The sequence below is a fragment of the Pongo abelii genome, chromosome 5 (assembly GCF_028885655.2).
Source record: "Pongo abelii isolate AG06213 chromosome 5, NHGRI_mPonAbe1-v2.0_pri, whole genome shotgun sequence".
In the NCBI taxonomy this organism is placed as follows: Eukaryota; Metazoa; Chordata; class Mammalia; order Primates; family Hominidae; genus Pongo; species Pongo abelii.
The window spans coordinates 154,176,940-154,199,843 of NC_071990.2; the positions used below are offsets into that span (position 1 = coordinate 154,176,940).

The 22,904-nt window shown below is 36.7% G+C and overlaps 1 protein-coding gene across 5 annotated transcripts in view; it reads right to left on the reverse strand.

Moving 5' to 3' along the window:
* The window catches only part of SYNE1 (spectrin repeat containing nuclear envelope protein 1), a 512,392-nt gene that overhangs the window by 409,129 nt on the left and 80,359 nt on the right, over positions 1–22,904 (reverse strand). For all 5 annotated transcript variants that reach the window (XM_054558331.2, XM_054558330.2, XM_054558328.2 and 2 more), the window contains exons 2-3: positions 15,396–15,457; positions 180–275 (exon numbers count right to left, since the gene is read on the reverse strand). In XM_054558331.2, coding sequence (XP_054414306.2) covers positions 180–275; positions 15,396–15,457 — 158 coding nt within the window. The remainder of the gene's footprint in view (positions 1–179; positions 276–15,395; positions 15,458–22,904) is intronic.

The following is a 22,904-nucleotide window of genomic DNA, read 5'->3' on the forward strand; positions in this document are numbered from 1 at the left end:
AAAAACATTCCTTGCACCTAGAAGTAGAAGTGCCAGAAGACCAGTGTTTCCAGTATATTGCCAACCACAACAAATAACTTTCTTTTAGATGGGCAGCACATATGCACTCTCAACTCCATAGTCCCCAAATTCCAAATGGAAACAATTTGACAAGTATGATCACAAGAAAAAATTCTTACCAGTTTCTGCCCAGACAGGACCTCCAGAAGGGCAAGCAGTTTTACACCATCTTTCATGTCTTCAAAAAGATCATCCACCACCATTGGAGGTTTCCGCTGTAAAAGCAAAGAGGAGTAAGTGCAGAAAATATCTCTTCCCTCTCTGTTTCTCTCTTTCTCTCTCTCACCTTTGTTACTTATGGTGGTGAAATTTGTAGGAGAGGCTTCTATATACTTTAATTCTTTATTTTGGATTGAGTTGCCAATTGCCTTTCAATAACTGTGTGAAGAAAAACAATCCAGTGGAGATAAAACTCGATATTCAAAAACCTCAGAAGATTTAATGCTTGAGCCTTAATGTATGTACCAGTTTCTTTCTAGAAAGTGACTTTTGACAAGGGCAGGATGGTGTGGGATAAGGGAAGGAAAAGAGGGTACTATCAACCTAAAAGATAAGAGAGAGATTATAGCAGGATGTAAAAGCAGAGCAAGAGCTGCATGGACCAACCTCAGCTTCACTCTGTGCAAGCCACGTTACTGGGGCTTAACAAGGTGCAGCCCTTCCATAGGACATTCTCACCACAGCAACCACATTAGCTCAGTAACCTGCTAGAGGAGCACTGTTGGCATAGGTAAGGTTGCAGGTTCAATCTTCCTGTGGGTTAGTTAGCTGCTATGTTGTGTTCTACAGCCTGGTGAATCTAGCAAACCTTTCAGTGTGGCATTGAACCCAAAAGATCATAAGCACAAAAGTACAGACCAATCAGTGCAAATCTATCACTGCTGCTGGAAAAATAAGCCAAAGGCCACATTTAATTCATGGATCATCTTTTATTTTTTTATGAAGGTTATTAAAATACTCAATATACGGGAATTCATCAAACATTGAATTAGGGTCTATCTTGGCTCAGGAGAAAGTAAAGAAGACATTATGCCAATGTTGATGGTCAATAGAGGGGAGGTGTTCACTGATTTATCACAGAATCAGAATTTGTTTTCCATTTAGCATCTGAATTCAAACTTTATAGTTTTCTGATTCTTACTGAATCTTGTTAAAGGCCTAATGCTCAATTCCTGACTTTCAATGGTCTTTCTTTCTTTAAAAACTAATGTGTTGTATGTAAGAGATTTAACACCAAATGTTTGGTTGAAATGTGACTTTTTTTCTCTACCAACTGATGTAGAGCATTTATATTTCTCTTACAACTGCATGAATTATAATGTCTGAATAGTACAATTCTAAGTTAAAATGTGTTTTTCTCTCATTTATTATAAAATGAACAGCTGAATACATTTTGTTCTCATGCTGTGAAATATATGTTCAAAAATAACAGAGTTTTCATTTTTGATCATTCTCTTTCAAATTCCACCATTCATGCTGCTTCTTACTTACATAGCAAAAATGTAATAGTGACTTTATATTCTAAGCATATAAATAGAATTCATCAGAATAAAAGAAGCCATTACAAAGAAAACTATTAGGTGCAATAAGAATCAAAATTATTGTATTAGCCATATACGGTAATTAAAAATGCAGTCTATTTATCATTCAAAGTAACCACTTATACCCAAATTATTTAAATCAAGCAAAACAATGAGGAAGAAGTTCATAAATGTTTGATACATTCAGTGAGCAAATGCAAATAAAATTTTTCATGCATTGTTATAAATATGCAAAAAGTAAGGAAAGCAGGGAATTCTCATGAAATAATAAAGATTTCAAGAAATTTTACGCCCAAAAATAATAAAATGCAGGTCTTCATCTGTTTCGATTTTAAAAATACACAGGTGTCTGCCACTTTGAGGAACATGTCCTCTCACCTCACTTCTGCCTCTCTTCTTTCCCTCCTCTATTGCTATTCATGTTGCAGGTGCTTTCCTTTTCCCTCCAGCTGTTCCCTCCACAAGGCTCCTGGAATTGGCCTTCCGATCAGCAGCGACAGCTGAACAGCTCAGCAGCCTACTGGCCCCTCTGCATGGGACATTGCCAATACCATTCTCTCCCTGATCTGTTCCTACCCAAAACTCTGTGACCAGACTGCCTAGTTCACAGGCCTTTCTCTTTCTTTCTCCTCTCTTCCTCCTAACTGTGGCCATTCACCACTCAATCCTGAGTCCTTTGTTCTTTACAAATTTTTTTCTGCTTATACATGATTCTTAAATCCAGGTAAGCGACCTCTCCTAAACTTTGTCAAACATGGGGCAGGCACTTCATATCTATTGCTGGCTTGCTGGCTGGCTTGCTGGCTGACTGACTGACTGACTGAATGAATGAATGTAAATATTGTGTGAAACCAATAAAGAGACTTTATTACACCAGAATAAAAAAAATTAGTAATTACTGGACAAGTTTTGCCATCCAGTTTGTATAAGGTATTGTTTATATATACCAAACAATCAGTTACGGGGACCTTTACTATGATGACTACCTCACATTTAAGTTTTGGAACAATATTTTAATAGAAAACCTTTCAGCTAAAATATTTCTCCTGTCACATGTACAAATATTTATACCACCAATATGGTGACTTGGTAAGTCTTTGGTAAGTGCTGAAGGTCAAAAGGGAGAGTTAGAGATGCAGATAATTTATCGGATCTTGCTTAATGGAAAATAAAGATGTGACTTGAGCTGGCTTGCGTCCATGCCAGTATATGTTAGATATGTTAGTACATATGATGCTTCTATTATTACGTTTTTAGTCTTTCTTAAATCCACATTTAGAAGTTAATAAAGTTAGTGTTTTTAGTGGAGTAGCAGGCACTTCAGCTGATCAGTCAGTACTTTTTCTATTGATAATAAATATGAATTACATTTATGGATTTGTGTATTATTCAGGAAAAATTAATGTTAATACCATCATTTTTATACTAAGCTTCCTGTTTAACAAAGTGACTCAAAGTATAAAATCCTGGGCTCTAATCCGAGTCACTTAGTGTCTCTGAGATTCAGATTCCTTGCTTTTAAAGACAGGGTGGTGCTCCCATAGGTAGTGGCTGTGAATATTAAACAAGATAGCAGGTAGGAGTCCACCAATAGCACTCAGCACATTTAGATGTTTAACAATATTTTATTCATTTTTTCTTCTCTTCCTATTTTGTTATCTTTCTCCTTTCATCCTTATTAAACACCCACTAAATTTGAGTAATATCTAAGTCATAGATATACCTACTAAATATTGGAATTTACATATTGTATGTAGTCTATAGAAGGACTATTTTGTCATAATTCCTTTATGCATGAACATTTTTTATTTCATATATAATACTTAAATGTGAGAACTTCTTAAATTTTCATTTCATACTGTATGTGAGTGACCTGAGCTGGGCCCATCATATTCTCTGCTTGGGTCCAGAAGATGTCTGGGATCACATTGTCCCATGGCAGTGACCTAGGGACTAGTGTCATCAGGTCATGCTGCTGAGGTCCCAAGAGCCATTCTGACTGTCTTTCTCACAACTGGGTTAGTCAGTGTGTTGGGGGTTCCCGAGAACACTTTGAGGCTTGATGATTCACTAGGACTCAGAACTCAGAAGTGCTGCTGAACTCATGGTTACAGCTTATGACAGCAAAAAGATACAGATTATAATCAGCAAAGCAAAAAGATACATGCAGTGAAGTCCAGGAGAAACTATGCACAGGCTTTCAGAGGTGAATGACCTCTCCCTTCCCAGTGGAGTCACATGAGGATGTACTTATTTTTCCCAGCAATGACATGTGACAACCCATGTGAAGTGTTTCCAACCAGGGAAGTTCCCCCAAGTCTTAGTGTCCAGGGTTTTATTGGGGGGTCTATGACATAGACAAGCAATATCCATGTGACTGACCTCAGCTACTCAGCTCCAGCTCTCTCCCACACCCTCAACCCCAGCAAAAAAAAAGTTACCCCAAATCACATTGTTAACATAAAAATATCTATCAAGGTGGTACAGCATGGCCAAGGCCCGAGGACAAACAAAAACTGATGTTCACTATAAATATAGTGTGGCTCAAGCTCTCAGGCACAGAAAACCACACTATTGGGGCAGAATATTCCAAGGGCTCAGATTATCTCCCAGAAGCCAGCCAAGGTCTATTCTTAAAGACAGGCCCGTCTTTGGAACACAGCATCGGAGCACCGCAGGCCTGCTGAGTTAAGTCTGTCTTGCCCAGTTGGCTTTTCCTTCTCATACTTTGAGACAACTAGTAGCCTTTCAACAGCTCTTTCTTCTTGGTTAAACCATCTAAAATTAATTTTATTTACTTGCAACAAAATGAGGCACAACTGACATGTGTCTAATTTCTTAGTGTGTAAACACTATTCTGAGTGTAACAATTTAAATATCAGTGTCTCCCCACTCCCACTCACATAAGTGATCAAAAGTAAATTTGTTCTATAAAACAGAAGTGCATATCTTCAGAAGAACCTAATTGTATGTTTTTTTTTTTTTTTACTAAAACAGTCCCCCTTGATGTGTAGTTTCAATTACCTAGGGTCAACTGTAGTCTGAAAATGTTAAACAAAAAATTCCAGAAAGAAACAATTCATAAGTTTTAAATTGCACACTGTTCTACATAGTGTGATGAAATCTTCCTTTTTTTTTTTTTTTTTTTTTTTTTGAGATGGAGTCTCACTCTGTGGCCCAGTCTGTAGTGCAGTGGTGCAATCTCAGCTCACTGCAACCTCCGCCTCCTTGGTTCACGCCATTGTCCTGCCTCAGCCTCCCAAGTAGCTGGGACTACAGGCACCCACCACCACACCCGGCTAATTTTTTTTGTATTTTTAGTAGACACGGGGTTTCACCGTGTTAGCCAGGATGGTCTCGATCTCCTGACCTCGTGATCCACCCGCCTCAGCCTCCCAAAGTGCTGGGATTACAGGCGTGAGCCACCGCGCCCCGCCGTGTGATGAAATCTTAAGCTGTCCCTGCCTGGGACATGAATCATCCCTTTGCCCAGGGTATTCATGCTGTCTACTCAACCTGACCCACCTGCTTGTCACTTCATAGTTGTCTAGGTTATCAGATCAACTGCTGCGGTATCACAGTGCCTGTGTTCAAGTCATCCTTATTTTACTTAATAATGACCACAAAGTGCAAGTGTAGTGATGCTGTCAATTTGGATATGCCGACCAGATGCTGTAAAGTGCTTCCTTTAAGTGAAAAGAGGAAAGTTCTCAATAAGAAAATGAAAAAAAAAATCTGAGATTGCTAAGATCCATGGTAAGAATAAATCTTTTATTTGTGAAACTGTGAAAAAGGAAAATTGGCTGTCACACCTCAACAAAAGTTACGGCCAGAGTAAATGATAAGTGCTGAGTTAAGATGGAAAAGGTGTTACATTGGTGGGTAGAGGACATGAACAGAAATGTGTTCTAGTGGACAGTGATCAGGTTCAGTACCATCTGTGGCTTCAGGCATCTACTGGGGATTGAGACACGTCCCTTTTGAATGTAGTTTAACTTTTTAATTTTTAAATGTGCTAAAATACACATAATATAAAATTTGCCACATTAATCATCTTAAGCATACAGTTCAGTAGTGTTAAATATTTCCACATTGTTGTGCAACTGATCTCCACCATTTTCATTTTGTGAAATTGAAACTCTGTACCCATTAAACAACAACTAGCCATTCCCTCTGCCCTTCAGCCCCTACCATTCTACCATTCTATTTTCTTTTGAATGATTTTGACTACTCTGGATACCTCTTATAAGTAGAATCACACAGTATCTGTCATTTTGTGACTGGCTTATTTCACTTATTATAATGTCCTCAAGGTTTATCCATATTGTAGCAGGTGCCAGAATTCCATCCTTTTTAAAGGCTGAATTGTATTCCATTGTATGAATATACCACGTATTTTGCATCCATTCATCCATCAATCAATGGGCATCTGCATTGTTTCCATTTTCTGGCTATTGTGATTAATGCTACTATGAGTATGAGTGTACTGATATCTCCTGAAGACCCTGCTTTCAATTTTTGTAGATATATACCCAGAAGTGGAATTCTATTTTTATCTTATTTTTTGAAAAACTGACATATTGTTTTCCATAGTGGCTGCTTTGTGGAAGAATAGAAACCTACTTTGAAACATTACTAGCATATCATCACTGTATGAGGTACAAATTTCTACAAATCTTCTACAATCTTAGAATCCCTATTGACCAATATCATGCAGCTATAAAGTAGATTTTCACTATTAATAATTAAGTATTTAACAAAGAAAATGATAAAATCACCTGTCTCACACCAGGACCATCTAGGTCCTCATTTGCCATCATCCATAATCACTTTTAGTCTTCTAGTAAATGGTTTTTCCTTTTGAGAAAAGAGCTCTCAAAACATTTTATCATCAAAAAAAGCTACAATATTTTACTTTAAAATACTAAACACGTATCCTATGGCTTAATATTTGTGATTGCTAGGTACCTAGTGATACAAATAAAACTGAACCAGAAAATGCTTAGAAGAATAGCGCATGCCACAGTTAAGTATTTACTTCAGTTGAGGCACACACACTATTGAGCACAGTCAGGGTTGCTGAACAGGATGAAGAGTCATGACCTGAGATAGTCACAAAATTTTCTTCTGCAGAGCATGTAGGGAGGTCTCAAGGCAAGGGTTGACTCTCCGTGTGCATTCTGTGCACCCTTGAAACCTCTGTGCACAGAACGACACATAATTTCTAGAACCAGATAAACCACTACTTCTGGTTTATATAAGTTTCAGGTAGGAATTATTTCACAAGCTAAGAAATTGTATATGTAGAAAAATTCCCATCCCAGGACCAGTCTGGAGTTTTTGTATGCTCTGATGATTATCTTCTGGGTGGGAGCAGCAAGTTAAACAACAGTAATATAGAGAAGTGGGAAGGAAGAGAGGTTAACCAGCAGATATGGAGCAAGTGACCTCCCCAAAGGTTGGCAAAGAACCCTCCACAGTATATGTATCAAAATGCCAACGCATCCTTGGACCAGATCAGGTAAATCATGATTATAACCACTGACAGTAGTCAAATAAAATTAATGTCCAACAGGTTTTGTCATTTTATTCAGAAAATCTAATTGAATGTTTCCAATATCTTCAGAAACAAGGTGTAGTAATTTAAAAATTGTATGTGTAATCTGCTTCTCTTTCACTGCCTTTACAACAGCACTATTGTGATCATTTTTCACTTCTGCTTGGCAAAGGTGGGAAGGTCGTTCCCATTCTTTTTTGTTTCCTGTGACAGATAGCATAATCCTTTCCACTTCCTCGATTATTTAATTCAATTCCGAATAAATATTCCAAAGGCAATAACTGCCCTCCAGCTCAGCTTTAAATCTGCTTGGAAAACTCAGCTCTTAACAATTTTCAGATGTAATGAAGTTTGTTTTACTATATAGTATAAAAGAAGCATATTCTCCAAGTTATTTATTTGGTACAAGTTGGGGTTACCCTCGACTCGTCTCTTTTGCTCACACTCAATATCTGATTCATCAACAAATCTTGTTGGCTTCACTTTCAAAATTCTTCCGGTATCCAACCACCTCTCATCACTCCACTGCTACTATCTTGGTCCAAGTCACCAGTACCTTGACCAGATAGCTTCAGTAACCTCTAACTTATCTCCCTCCTTCTGCCCTTGCTTCTCTTCAGTCTACGTTCAGCAGAAGAGCTTCTTGATCTTCTTCACTGTCCATCTCCCCCATTAGGATATAAGCTTCATAATGAGACGGGTTTTTTTTTCTGTTTTGGTCACTGCTACATTTTCAGCACCTAGAATATTCCCTAGCTTATTAAACAGCATTTTAAAATATTTATTGACTAAATGTATGATAAATAAAATATATTTCTGCTTACGCCTGTAATCCCAGCATTTTGGGAGGCTGAGGTGGGTGAATTATTTGAGGTCAGGAGTTCAGGACCAGCCTGGCCAACATGGTAAAATCTCATCTCAACTAAAAATACAAAAACTAGCTGGGCATGGTGGTGGGCACCTATAATCCCAGCTACTGAGGAGGCTGAGGCAGGAGAATCACTTGAACTCGGGAGAAGGAGGTTGCAGCGGTCCAAGCCATGCCATTGCACTCCAGCCTGGGTGACAGAGCAAGACTCCATCTCAAAAAAATAAATGAATGAATGAATGAATGAATGAATAAATAAATAAATAAATAAAATAATATATTTCTAAAGAAGGAACTTTGACAAATATTAATATTAGCAAAATGTTTATTAATCTGCATAAACTTTGTGAGATCTAGATCTTTGTTATTCATAAACTAATATGTTCTATAAATAAATTAACAAATATACTATTCATTTTGAAATGGGGATTTTCCTTTGTAATGTTTTAATTACATATTTGGAAATAACTAATTCATTAGAATGTTTAGGGTTAACAAATTAAAGTGGGTTTATTTTTTCCCTGGCTTTATTAAGATATAATTGACAAATAAAAATTGTATATATTTGTTATATAAGATGATCTCTTGGTATGTGCATACATTGTGAAATGATTAAATCAAGCTAATGAACATATCCATCATCTCACCTACTTATCGTAGCTTGAGAAAAACAACTAAAAAATTATTTGGGGGGGTAAATTATTGCATTTACCTTTTCCTCTTTGCCCCTTTGTCTTCCTGTCTGAACTCATTAATAGTCTCACCAAAATGTGTACAAGGAAACAGATGGGAGTAAAATTCTATTCGGAACATGTTACCATGTTATCTTTCAGCACTGCTGGTGGAAAGACAACTAAAGAAGATGAAAGCCACGACTGAAGTGATATTTTATGACTATAAAGATGTCATTTAAATTCATGATTAGCATGGATTTTTTTTTTTAGAAAAAACATAGAAAATCCAAAATGTTCCTTTTAAAAGACTGTATGCATCTAACTTGGTATTAAAACAAAATGTGCTCTTAATGGAATCTGTTATAGGCTGAATTGTGCCTACTCATCAGAGATATGCTGAAATCTTAACCCCCCAAAATGCTGCAGAATGTGGCCTTATTTGGAAATAGAGTCTTTAGAGAGGTAATCAAGTTAAAATGAGGTCATTAGCATGGGTCCTAATCCAATATGACTAGTGTCCTCATACAGTGGGGACATTTGGACACAGACATGCACAGAGGCAGAGATTGAAATAATGCAGCTACCCTGCATTGAAATAATGCAGGCTAGAAGGAGCCTGGCCTTCGAGCCTCCAGAACTCTGAGATAACAAATTTCTCATTTTAAGCCACCCAGTATGTGGTACTTTGTTATGGCAATCTCAGCAAATAATAGGGAACCTAAATAATGTTTTATAAATTTTTTTTTCTGCAGTTTTTCTGAAAAGTGAGAAGATGCTCATATCATGCCTGACTTCATCCCAAAGACAGTATTTAAAATGTTCAGTGCCTTTTGTTGATGGCTCCATAAATTTAAGGCTGACAGAAGGATAAAGGACTGCTCATTCTATATTGAAAAGAAGCTCCATTTATAGAAACACTAAAACATGGCTATTTGAGACCTATTTTTCCTCAAAGGGCTTAGTGACAAGCAATCTATTTATTTCACAGTCAAATGTCATAAGATTGAATCAAGGGTGTTTAAATAAAAACAGAATATTCCATTCTATTTGATGACAGAAAATATGAAACTGCAAGCATTTGATAATAGAAAATAATCAATATAAATATTAAGATTGCTTATACACGCCTAATTTTAAACATCTAACTTTTTACAAAGGGTTTTTAAAGATTGTTCCCTTTGGGTGGCTGAAGTACTAAATAACTACAACAGTCTATGAATTTTATATAAAATGTAGGAATTTTTTAAGATAAATTTTAAAATGTGAAAGAACCATTTTTAACTGTCGAATTTTAAATATATTCATTGTAACATAATTTCTTTGCCTAAAATGCAAGGCCTACGCTGTTAGGCCTAAGACATCTGTGGTCATTAGGTGAGAATTCCTTCAAATTCAAGTCCATGTCACCTCTGTCTTCATCTCTCTGCCTATCCCAAAGTTAGGCACAGCCATACCCACTTTCCTATTCCCAGTGCTAGTCTCAGAGAAGGGGAGATATCTCTGCTCTGGAACAAACCTACACCCTCCACCTCTGCTCTTGATTTCTTCTCTCATTCTGCCTCCTCGGGAGCCTTGTTCCTTCAGAATCCCATTCATTGCCTTCTTTTTTAGCCTCTCCCTCTCTACAAGCTCTTGATCATTCCCTTCTATACAGATACAGGCTCACAACCACCGTTTATTAAAACAGCTTTTACCAAATCCAATGTTCTGCACCAGCTAATACTCTATCTCATGAACATGTAATATATATTAAGTGTACTAACATCCTTACCTCTCATTTACTCATCAGCTAGCTAGAGTCTAGTTTCTACTATAACATGGCCACTCCCAATGGTGGCCAATGACTTCCAAACTGCCAAATCGAATGGGTTCACCTTTACCAACTAATTTCTCCTTCTAAACTGAATTTCCTAGCTTTCCCCCCCAAGCCTCTTGTATTCCCTACATCTGTGAACAATCTTAATCATTTGCTCAAGCCAGAAATCTAGAAGTCATTCTTTATTCCTTGCCCTCCAAGATTCCAATTAATTACTCAGTTGTATCAAGTCCACTCCTAAACATCTCTTCAGTCTACCACTTTTCTCCATTTCTCCACCACTACTTTAGTCCAAGCTGCCCTCACCTCTCATCTGACTTACTGCAAGTTCACTCCATCTTCAATCTTTCTTGTTCCTGCTCTAATTCAGGAGAGAGAGAGAGATGTTCAGGGTCAGAATGATCATTTTATTCTCCTGCCTAAGATTCTTTCATGTCCTCCACTGCCCCTAACAAAATGTCCAAACTATTTAATGACTGGCCTTTGACCAATTCTCAGTTTTCTCTGTTGCCACCCCATTCTTGGTGATACGGTTTCGCTGTGTCCCCACCCAAATCTCGTCTTGAATTGTAGTTCCCATAATCCTCACAGGAGGGACCCGGTGGAAGGTAACTGAATCATGAGGGAGGTTACCCTCATGCTGTTCTTGCGATAGTGAGTGAGTTCTCACGAGATCTGATGGTTTTATAAGGGGCTTTTCCCCTTTGGCTTGGCACTTCTCCTTCCTGCCACCATGTGAAGAAGGACATGTTTGCTTCTGCTTCTGCCATGATTGCAAGTTTCCTGAGGCCTCCTCGGCCCTGTGGAACTGTGAGTCAATTCAACCTTTTTCCTTTATAAATCACCCAGTCTCAGGTATGTTCCTATAGCAGCATGAGGATGGACTATTACACCTGGAATCTACACTTTCAGGTATTCTGAACTGCTTTCCTTCCCTTTCCCGTACCATGCTTTCTAACCCTCCACTTTTGAAAGCATTCGTTCCTTTACCTACCCAACCCCAGGACCTTTCTCAGGCCCAGCTTAAATGTTTCCTCCTCTGAAACTCTCTTGATGCCCTTCTTCGGATTACCTGTGTGGCTGGCTGTGCTTGTCATGTGTTCACTTGTCACCCTGCATGTCCTGTCATAAACTCATCACACACACTTCATTGTGATTGTCTCCTCTGCTAAATGATCAGTACCATGATGGCACAGTCTGTGTCTGCCTTTGTTCATCACTGTATCCACAATCCCTAGCACATAACAGGTGTTTAATAAATACTTACTGAATGAATTACTAAATAAACAAATGAAGCATGGGACGATAACACAATGATTAGTCCCTGCTAAGGACTGAACGTTTGTTTTCCCCACAAAATTTATATGTTGAAACTTTAACCCTCAGTGCAATGGTCTTTGGAGGTGGGATCTTTGGGAGGTAATTAGGTTTAGATGAGGTCATGAGGTTGGGCTCCCCACAATAAGATTTGTCGGTGTCCTTATAGGAAGAAGAAGAAGACACAGAGAGAAGGCAGCCATCCATCTGCAACCCAGGAAGACAGCCCTCACGAAGAACTGAATCTGCTGGCACCTTGATCCTGGACTTCCAGCCTCTAGAAGTGTGAGAAACAAATGTTTGCTGTTTAAGCCATCTGGTCTATCGTATTTCATTAAAGCATCCCGGGGTGACTGACAGTGTCCATGCTTAGGAGTCATAGGATTGAAATCTGTTTTTGTCCTTTACTTGCTATGTGACTATGAGCTTATTAATTAACTCTAAGCTTCTGGTTCATAATCTACAAAATAATAAAAATAATGCATTTTCTTGTGTGAGGGTTAAATACATAAGAGATAAAGTTGCTAAGGCACTGTAATTGGCACGTGGTAAGAATTTAGGAACATGTTTTCTCAATAAGTGCTGATAACCTAGATGCGAATCAGAAACCTGACTTTGAAAAACCATCACTAAAAATCAATATTGGGCTAATTTAATAAAATACTCCACCTTCTTTCATTAACAGAGCTAACAGAATAGAAAGATACTGGTTTCTTCTTGAAAAGTGAGAAAATTATAGGTTCAATGTCTAACAATAGAGCCCCATCCCTGAAAGAAATTATCAGGTATATGAAATAACAACAATCCGCCAATTGTTAATGTTATATCAACAATTTGTGATCTGCAATGTTTTACATAATTGGAGAAGCATTAAGACTTCAATTTGATAACAAACTTCAAAAAAGAACAGATAATTATACCCATAAGTTTCAATGATCTAACATTTGTGTAGTAAAAATAGAATAAAAACACAAACACAGAAAATTCTTAGGTTTTTTTCTTACTTATAATAAGATTTTTGTTTTAAGAAAAGCATATTTTTACTTATAATAATTAACAAATGTAAAAAAGAAAAAATAATAAAAGCATATTTTAAAAAACAGATTGCAATCTTATTTGCATACTATCTCTTCTTATTGCTGTCATAATATTTATAAAGAAATGTTACACTAGAATAATATGCCATCAGTAAAAGACTTTTTATTTAATTAAAAGTCAAAAGTATATTAATTTTCAACTGAGCAAAGCAGTCAAGCACAAAAATAAAAATTCCTATTAAAAAGTGCCCCTAGATATACAATCATGTCATCTGCAAACAGGAACAATTTGACTTCCTCTTTTCCTAATTGAATACCCTTTATTTCTTTCTCCTGCCTGATTGCCTAAGCATCTTCTGAACAGCTCCCAATGCTCCCAAGATTGAAGAACTTTAGGAGAGAAGGATCAACTTCCTTTCTTCTCAACTAAACATCCCAGCTCTTAAACCTGCCACTACCTATTATTAAAGCTATATTTGGAAATGGTAAATTTAACTCATAAATGGTTTGGTTGTCAGTTTATCTGAAAACATTCAAAAGCACAGAGCTATGTATACCTGGATTACCATGCAAGGAAACATCAAATATGAAAGGGGAGACAGGCTCATCACTGCCATTATTCCAGGGTTGAGTTCCAACCTCTAACTGTTAAAAACTTTGAAGGGTGTTTTAATAGCGCAAGGAAATGGGGATTCTTAGAAGATCTTAGAATATATTAAAATCATAATTGTGCATAGCTGTTGACTACCTACTTCTAGAAATTTATCCTAAGAAGAAAATATCATACAAGTGTTCAAACAACGTATACCCAGGACTTTCACTGTAGTATTTTATATAATATGAAACAACTGAAAACCACCTAAATAACCCTCCACAGGCAACTGGCTAACTCATCACAGATAAACATGACAAAGTTTATTTATTCATTACAATAATTACATAGTTCTATCTATTGTCATGGATTGATGTGTTGGGTGAAATAGAGGCTCCAGAACAATATCCTATAAAACCACTTATATGAAACTGTGTGTAGAAAAGTGTTGTCCAATATCTTAATGATGACTGTATCTGGATTATGTGATTTAAGATTACTTTTACTTTCTTTACACTTTCTAAAAGTTTCATTATTAATATTATTTTCAATTACGTAACCTCTGTACACTATGAAAAAATAATAACTCTTCATTTTGAAAAAAAAAAAAAAAAAAACCTTTTCCCCAATCGATGACAATTCCATAGTACAAATAGCGGCCAGATGGGACCAACTGAGGCTTTAAAAAATAAGCCCCAAAGCCATCAATCCGATGTATCCACTGCCTTTTTACAGAGCAGATTGTGGGGCAACTACTGGGCCAAATTCCCTTCTCATCAAGTGGCTGTGGGGAAGAGAGCATAGGAAAGACGACCCTGGTTTATCCTATATCTAGACAGGTCGCTCTAGGCTTCTTTCATGGCTGGATTGTGAGCTTCTCGGGGCCTGGGAAAGTGTTTTACTAATTTTTTCCTGTCTTCAAAGGCTAGCACAGACACAAAGTAAGCAATGAATCTGTAGAATGGGACTAAAATCAACTGTCATGCTTTGTTTGCTTCTGCGCTATCAAAATGGCTTTGGGGAAGCGCCTGATCAAAACCTGCCTATAGGGTTGTGCTTTACATACTACAGGCACCACTCTCAGCAAAAGTGAGAATAAAAAATTTGAAGATAAAATTGTTTTATCATCTAATTCATTTAACCAATTATTGTCTTGAAGGGAGAGTCAACTTAACTTCAACTATATAATCATATAGACTACTCCTTTAAAAATTATCAGCAAATCCTCTAACTGAATTCAGACACAATTGTCCCATCATCTGAATTTATTTTTACAAATATGATGTCTCTTGGCTTGCTTATCTTTTCATCAGCAGTACAAGAGATTAATTTTATTATACTGTATCAAGATTAAGATTTATTTTATGTTAGTATTTATGTTCAAAGACATTATAATATATAGACATATAGTCACCTAATATCACTGAATGACAGAGTGGATAATACTAGAATGATTTTAGTCTTTTCATGTCCTATTACCATGGTTACTTTTTTAAATCAAAGCACCAGAGATGAGAGCACAGATACTATCATAATCTCTTTAGATAAAATCTTTTGCTTAGCATAGATCACTTATAGCTTCTTTGTGTTCCAAACAGGAACAAATACACACAAACGAAAATCCAGCACAAATTCTCCTTTTGATATGACACACACATTAGTATTAGAAAAAATAATTGGATGAAATAGTTTCTCAAGATTCACAGAATTGACATGAAGTAACAGCTCCTGACTCTAGCTATATGTTCATTTCTTCCCAGAAGCAATGTTAGCAAATTCCACTCTTAGGCAACAGCTAGACCAACCAATAAGATTACAGTATCATTGATTCGCAATAGTGACAACAGGGACAGAAGCATTTTGTTATACTGGACATTTAACGATTTACTGGCTCAACCTAAGTAAACCTGTAATGCTGGGTAGTTTCCTTTACCTTGGCCAGATGAGAGTTGATCCATTTTGTGAAAGTTCGTTTTTGTACTATCTCTTGCTCATCTAGAAGGAAAAATAAATCTGGTTAAATAATGTAATATTTCATGAAGTTCTACGAGAAAAAGTCCTAGTTACACAAATCTGGAAGGAATCGTGAAATCATTTTCTCATTCATTTTACCAATTATTGTCTTGAAGGGAAAAGTCAACAAAAGTCAATCTATATAATCATATAGACTATTCCTTTAAAAAATTATCTGCAAATGCTTTAAAATTTGCCGTATGTTAGCCCTATGTTTACCTTCATCCACTTACTTAAAATTCACAGATGACTTATACTTCAACAACGCTGTTAAAAATAAAAATTCACCAAGACCACTAAGTGCTGAATTTTATGCTAAGTGCAAAGGAATACAGGGGGCTGAATAGGGCAAGGTCCCTGCTATAAAATATCTAGAGGTGGAAATGGACAAGCAAGGGCTATGAATAGTAGAGGGTTACACAGTAATGCAATAAGATAGAGCCGTATACATGAAGCACTAAAGGAACTTCACCCAGATGGGAATATGGTGACTACACCCTGGAGTGACCACCAAAAATTCCCACCACATGGATTCCCCATTTTTGTGTTGGCAGAATGTGGGTAGAACCTGTGACTTGTGTCTAGCCAACAGGATATAACAAAGGTGATGAGACGCCACACTTGTGATCATGTTACTTTATGATACTCCAGCTTAGCTGACTGAAGTGAGAGATTCTCCTGCTGGCCTAGAAGAAGCAACTAGCCAGGCTGTGAAGTTCCTTTGGAGAGGGTCAATGGCAAGGAACTAGAGGCTCCCTTCAGGAGTGAAGTGCAATCTCAGTGAACAGCCAGTAAGACACCAGGCCCTTGTCAAACAGTCACAGGGAATGAATTCTGCTAACATTGTGACAGAGCCCCAAAAGTGGATTCTTCCATAGCTGAGCCTCCAGATAAGAATGAAATCCAGCTGATGCCTTAGTTATAGCCTTGTAAGACCCTGAACAAATAATGCAGCTAAGCTTTGCGTGGACTCCTGACATGCAAACATTTGGAGATAATAAACGATTGTTGCTTTAAACTTCAAGGTTTGTGGCACTTTGTTATGTAACAAGAGGAACTAATATAGAAAGGAAAAGAGGTAGGGTTTGGGTAGGCTTTAATTAGTGGTATAAAGAGATAAAAATGATGTTGGTAGTTTGACAGGAACAGCGTTGAATCTGTAGATTGCTTTGGGCAGTATGGCTATTTTAACAATATTGATTCTTCTCATCCATAAGCATGGGATGCTTTTCCATTTGTTTGTATCATCTATGATTTCTTTCAGCAGTGTTTTATGGTTCTTCTGCTAAAGATCTTTCACCTCTTTAGTTAGATGTATTCCAAGGTATTTTATTGTGTGTGTGTGACTATTGTAAATGGGGTTGCATCCTTGATTTGGCTCTCAGGTTACAAGTTGTTGGTGTATAGAAATGCCACCGAATTGGCCGGGCACGGTGGCTCACGCCTGTAATCCCAGCATTTTGGGAGGCCAAGGCAGGCAGCTCATGAGGTCAGGAGGTCAAGACGATCCTGGCTAACACGGTGAAACCCCGTCTCTACTAAAAATACAAAAAATTAGCCGGGCGTGGTGGCGGGTGCCTGTAGTCCCAGCTACTCAGGAGGCTGAGGCAGGAGAATGGTGTGAACCCGGGAGGCGGAGCTTGCAGTGAGCCGAGATTATGCCACTGCACTCCAGCCTGGGCGACAGAGTGAGACTCCTTCTCAAAAAAAAAAAAAAAAAAAAAGAAATGCCACAGAATTTTGTACATTGATTTTTTATCCCAGGAGGGGGGTGTGGGTTGAAAAACTACCTATTGGGTAATATGCTCACTAACCAGGTGACAAGATCATTCATACACAAAACTCAGCGACACACAATTTACTCATGTAATAAAGCTACACATGTAACCCCTGCACCTAAAATAAAAGTTTTAAAAAAAGAGAAAAGCCACAGAGAAGTAGTTTAACACCTTCAAAAGAAGAAGTGAATTTTATCCACCCCACCAGCAGGTACTGAGTATCAGCTGTTCACAAACTAGTAAACACTATGTTGCGGGGGACATAAACAAGAAATAATTTCAATCCCTTGCCCTTTGAGGGATGATACTCAAATCTCTGTCTTTGTCTCTGACCTTGTCTGTGCTTCAGCCCAGACCATTCGCTTGTCTACTAGAATGTAAAGTCCAGGAGGACAGCAACTTGGTTCCCAATGCCTACTAGTATGACCAATAAGAATGAATGAGTGAAGAAAATAAATACAAAACCTTTCCATTTGGAGAAATTTTGTATCTATCTATAAAATTGACAGAATCCATGACCTCTAATATATTTTAACATGCTCTTTAATTTTCAAGTGTATATAAAAAACAAATCGGTATAAAAATAAGTAAATAAGTAGCACTTCCTATATACCAGGCACTGAGATTTAGATAAATCAATTACTTTATATTTTAATTATCATTTATTTAGCATTATATATTATATATGTATTAATCCATTAATTCTTTTCAAGATCTATGAGCACAAACTATTATAATGCCCTTTTACATACAAAACTGTCAAGACACTGAACTACCAAGGTCATCCAGCGGCAGAGCCCTGTTGTAGACTTCAGAAATCTAGTAGTATACTATGCCATTTTATGTCACTCAAGGGTAGCATAAAAATTACCACATTCATCTATCAAATACTAATCTCATGAAAATTATAAATTTGTAGTTCAAATTTTTTGACCTGAGATTCTTTAGGTTGTATAAATAAAGTTAGGTAGCAGCAAAATGATCTTAACTAATCAAGGTAGGTTTGATGGAATTTGGAACTTTATAATGCATAAAATCCAATTGAAAACCTAAAATAGACACGGTTAGATTATATGTAAATTATTTACACTCAGCTTGAGATTATACATTCTTTTATAAACATCACAAAATACCACTGTTTAAAAATGTTAATATAATTTGGCATAATATGTTAATGTATACTGTCATAAAATTAAATATATAATCTGATGACATATTACTTCTTAATATAAATTGTTATATTTTCACTATTATAACCTTTAATGAAATAATAATAGTATTGTAACAATTTCATCTGATGGTAAATCTCTGAGTTTATAGTTAGACTTCAGCTAAATGGCCTTTTTTAGAATCCTCAAATTAACTTTTTTTGCAGCACAGCATATATTTAAATGTTAAATTCTTTACGTGTTTCCTTTTTTAATATGGTTGCAAAAACAGATTTTACTAGGTCCTACAATTCACTTTTTGTATTATCAAACGTAGTCAGCTGAATTCTAAGTAAATATTTTTCTGATTTTACTTATTATTTTCCTAAAAGAAAAAAAATTTTTTAATCTAATTATTCAGCAAACCCTCATTTTTTATGTAAAACTTGAAAACCTTACTCCCAAGATTTGGTAGTTAAACCTGATACCAACAACAAAATGTTCAATTTGTGGAAGTAACAGAAATATGCAATGAGTGTCTATCAACTTGTGTTAAAAGTTTAACGAACAATAACATTTCTTTTTAATGCTGTTGACAGGGAACAAAATGAACCTTCATGACTAGGTCTATAAAGTTCTTAAGTACAGTCATGCACTGCATAATGATTTTTCGGCCAATGACGAACCTCATATATGACAGTAGTGCCATAAGATTATAAACGCAACGGAAAAATTCCATTTGTCTAGTGATGTCCTGCCATTGTAGGGCAACCCATTGCCTTTTCTATATTTAGACATGTTCAGATACACAAAATACTTACCGTGTGCTACAATTGCTTACAATATTCAGTACAGTTCCCATGCTGTACAAGTTTGTAACCTAGGAGTAATAGGCTATATCATGTAGCCTAGATGTGTAATAGTCTATACCCTCTAGGTTTGCACAAGTACACTCTACAGTGTTCCCACAACAATGAATTCACCTAGAAGACGAATTTCTCAGAATATAACTCCATCATTAAGCTACACATGACTTTATATGTCATTATATTTAAGAAAACAGTTTAAATATATTTAACAAGTAAAAACTTTATTAACAATGTTTCTGTCTTCAGCTTTTCTGCTTGAGAAGAGTTATGAGAATTCAGACCAACTGCAAAGGCATCGTAAAATGGATGAGATGACAGCAGCATCAGGGTAGAGGAGAGGTGTGGCTGGGGAAGCCACACTACAATTTGGGTGCTGCACAGCTGTGATAAGCCCTGATTTAAGACCAGTTTTTGGTGTGGGTGATTATTACTGGGTAGAATTGGTTCAAACTCTCCTTCTCTCTTATAACCTAAATCGTAATTGGTTCCTAAAGGCCAGATTGTGTAACATTAAAAGTAACAACCACAAACGAGTTCCAAAAACTCTCTGGGTCCTCCATCCTTGAGGCTTGCATTGCTTGTTCTATTTCAAAAGCAGTTGGTCCTACACACCTCAGGAATTGGAGTCGGCTGAGGCTACATGAACACATAGCTCTGGGTAATATTATAAGATAATATCCCTCTGTAGAAATTAGTAAAAAAAAAAAAAGGGTTCTGGCTCAGATATTCAATTACTGTATTTCTTTGCCCATTTTTAGATAATTTCTCAGAGTTTTGCCATTTCAGGACAAGATCATGACACACGACAAATGCAAAAATGAGGCCCAATTTAGCAAGTGTGATTCCATTTGACTATTAGGAAACTATCACAACTGACGATAGTTCATGGTTTTCTTCCTGATGAGTTATACTAATAGTCACCCGCGGGTGCTGCACAATTGTGATTTACTCTAGGTGACTTAAACATGCACCTGTAAGCACAAAGATCATAATAAAAGGTGGCTTGGGTTATTGTGCAGCCATTGCAATCAATCACAAATAATATATTGTCTAGAAACATGTTAAATATACTTTTAATTTTACCATACACAACAAATGTAGCAACTAATATGTGATGTAAAACTGTGTCACAGGGTCCTATGACCACTGACTTTTAAATAGATTTACTAAATTACAAAAATATTAAAATACACGACAATATCCACTTAACAGATGGTATGTTTAAAATTCAGACAGTAAATGAAATTAGTATATTTTAATATATTGAATACATTCTTCCATAATAATTTAATTCTGAGAGATATAGCATTTCATGTATCAGTATGTACATAATAATGCATAATGCATTTTCATCAGAATCATAAAATATCATAAAGAGCAAAATAGTAAATGTCTAGAAGTATCCATCTGTAATTAATATCACATTTAATATATATATTACCAGGAAGAGTCCGGGTGCTGTGGCTCATGCCTGGAATCCCAGCACTTTGCGAGGCCCAGGCAGGAGGATCACTTGAGGTCAAGAGTTTGAGACTAGCCTGGCCAACATGGTGAAACCCTATCTCTGTGAATAATATAAAAATTAGCCAGACGTGGTAGTGGGCACCTGTAATCCCAGCTACTCGGGAGGCTAAGAAAGGAGAATCACTTGAACCTGGGAGGCAGAGGTTGCAGTGAGCAGAGATCACGCCACTGCACTCCAGCCTGGGCGACAGAGTAAAACTGTATCTCAAAAATAAATAAATTAATTAATACTAAGAAGAAAGAAATGCTGTTTACATAATTATATATAGGTAAGCATGAAATTGCAATCTCTGGCAAAAATAAATAAATAAATAAATAGTACCATGCATTGATACATTTATAGGAACTTGGAATAGGTCATGATAAACTTTTTTGGGGTTTTTTTGCAGATTATTATTATGCCTGATAGGTTTCTTTAATGATGATGATAGCTTAAATAAATGTCTTAAGGATTTAAATTATCTAAAAATATAAATGTAAATGTTCATTTAAAACAAATCACACATTTAAAATCACATCATTCCTGGTAGTATCTAATAAAGATTTTTCATCATTTTCATTGCAGGCAAATACACCTCAATAAAGTATTGGAATGAAATTGAAAAAATAGACAAACGCAGATTGAATTTCTTCCCACAACCACATGATGTGACTACAAAGGGGAAAACAACAGCAAAGGCATACGGTGACAATGTAATGATTATTAATTACCAAACACAATCAAATGACTTGATTTGGGAACAGAATTATATTATCCGGATTGCATATCTACAATTACTAAAATTACCACCAACTTTATTATATATGGGTAGGGAATAAAGTATATTGAATAGTCCAACACAAGAAAATGAACCATTTACAGGTGCTTATAACTACTCAATGTTAAGATTTTAAAATTGAATATATAAATGAAAAACATTTACAGGACCAGGCTGTGGCAGATTTCCAAATATGACCATAAATCCTTCCCATCTTGATCAGCACATCCTTTGCAATGTGATTTTATTGCCCCTTCTCTTAGGAGGTGGTCTCATTTCCCCAGACCTTGAGTCCGGGCTGGCATTGAGATCTGCATTGATCAATAATATGGCAGAAGTGATTTTAAGTGACGTCTGAGGCTGGACCTTAAGGGGACTTGAGATTCCACTTTGGCTATAGTGGAATTCAACTCTGCTCTGAGACCTCTACACAAGGAAGCTGGTCTGAGATCCTCGTGAATAAGAAGTCACTTGGAGGATAGATTCTAAACCTCAAGAATAAGAAATAAAAGTACAAATTGGTGTGATGAAGGTATATTCCTATTTTTTGGGATTGGGAGGCTTTATTTATTTTTTTAAAAACTCTATTGAGGTAAAGAGTTAAGCTGTAACATACTTCATTGATTTCCTCACCCTTTTTGGCTCTGTTTTACTATATCCCCTAATTTGTTGGTTGCGCTAATGTTTGTAGAAAGAGGTCTTGTATTTGCTGCATCATAATGACATTTGTACTACTTTGGCTGGTTTAAGTACAAATGAATGAAATGACCATTTTTCCTTTAGTTGACTTTACCCTGATTTCACCTAGTGTTTCAATGAGTAAAAATACAGCTTAAAATTAAAAAAAAAAAAAAAGAAGCCACTTGGAGGAGAACTGAGGCACCTCAGATGGCAGCCAGCAACAGCTGCTTGACACATGAGTGAGCCGCCCTGGACCTGCCAGTCCAACTGATCCCCCAGCTGCATGTATCCATGTGAATGGGCCCAGGCACAGCTGGCAGAAGAAACACCCAGCCCACTCACAGAAACATGAGAAATCCTAAACTGTTGTTGCTCCACGCCACTAAGATTTGGTGGTGGTTTGTTGCACAGGAAAAGCTAACCAAAACAGAAATTGCTACCAGGAGTGTGGTGTTGCTCTAACAAAAATCTAAGACATATGGTGTTGTCCCTGGGACCAGATAGGGGAAGGAGATTGGAAGGACACAAAGAGCCTATTAGCAGAGGCTGGTTGGGCAGTGAGGGAACCGCCATTGTAAACTGGAGAAAGAGCCGTACATATTTTGTATATTATATATTCTGTCACCTGCAGTAACTTGAACTCATGATTCTGGCTAGGGAGATTTCCTTGC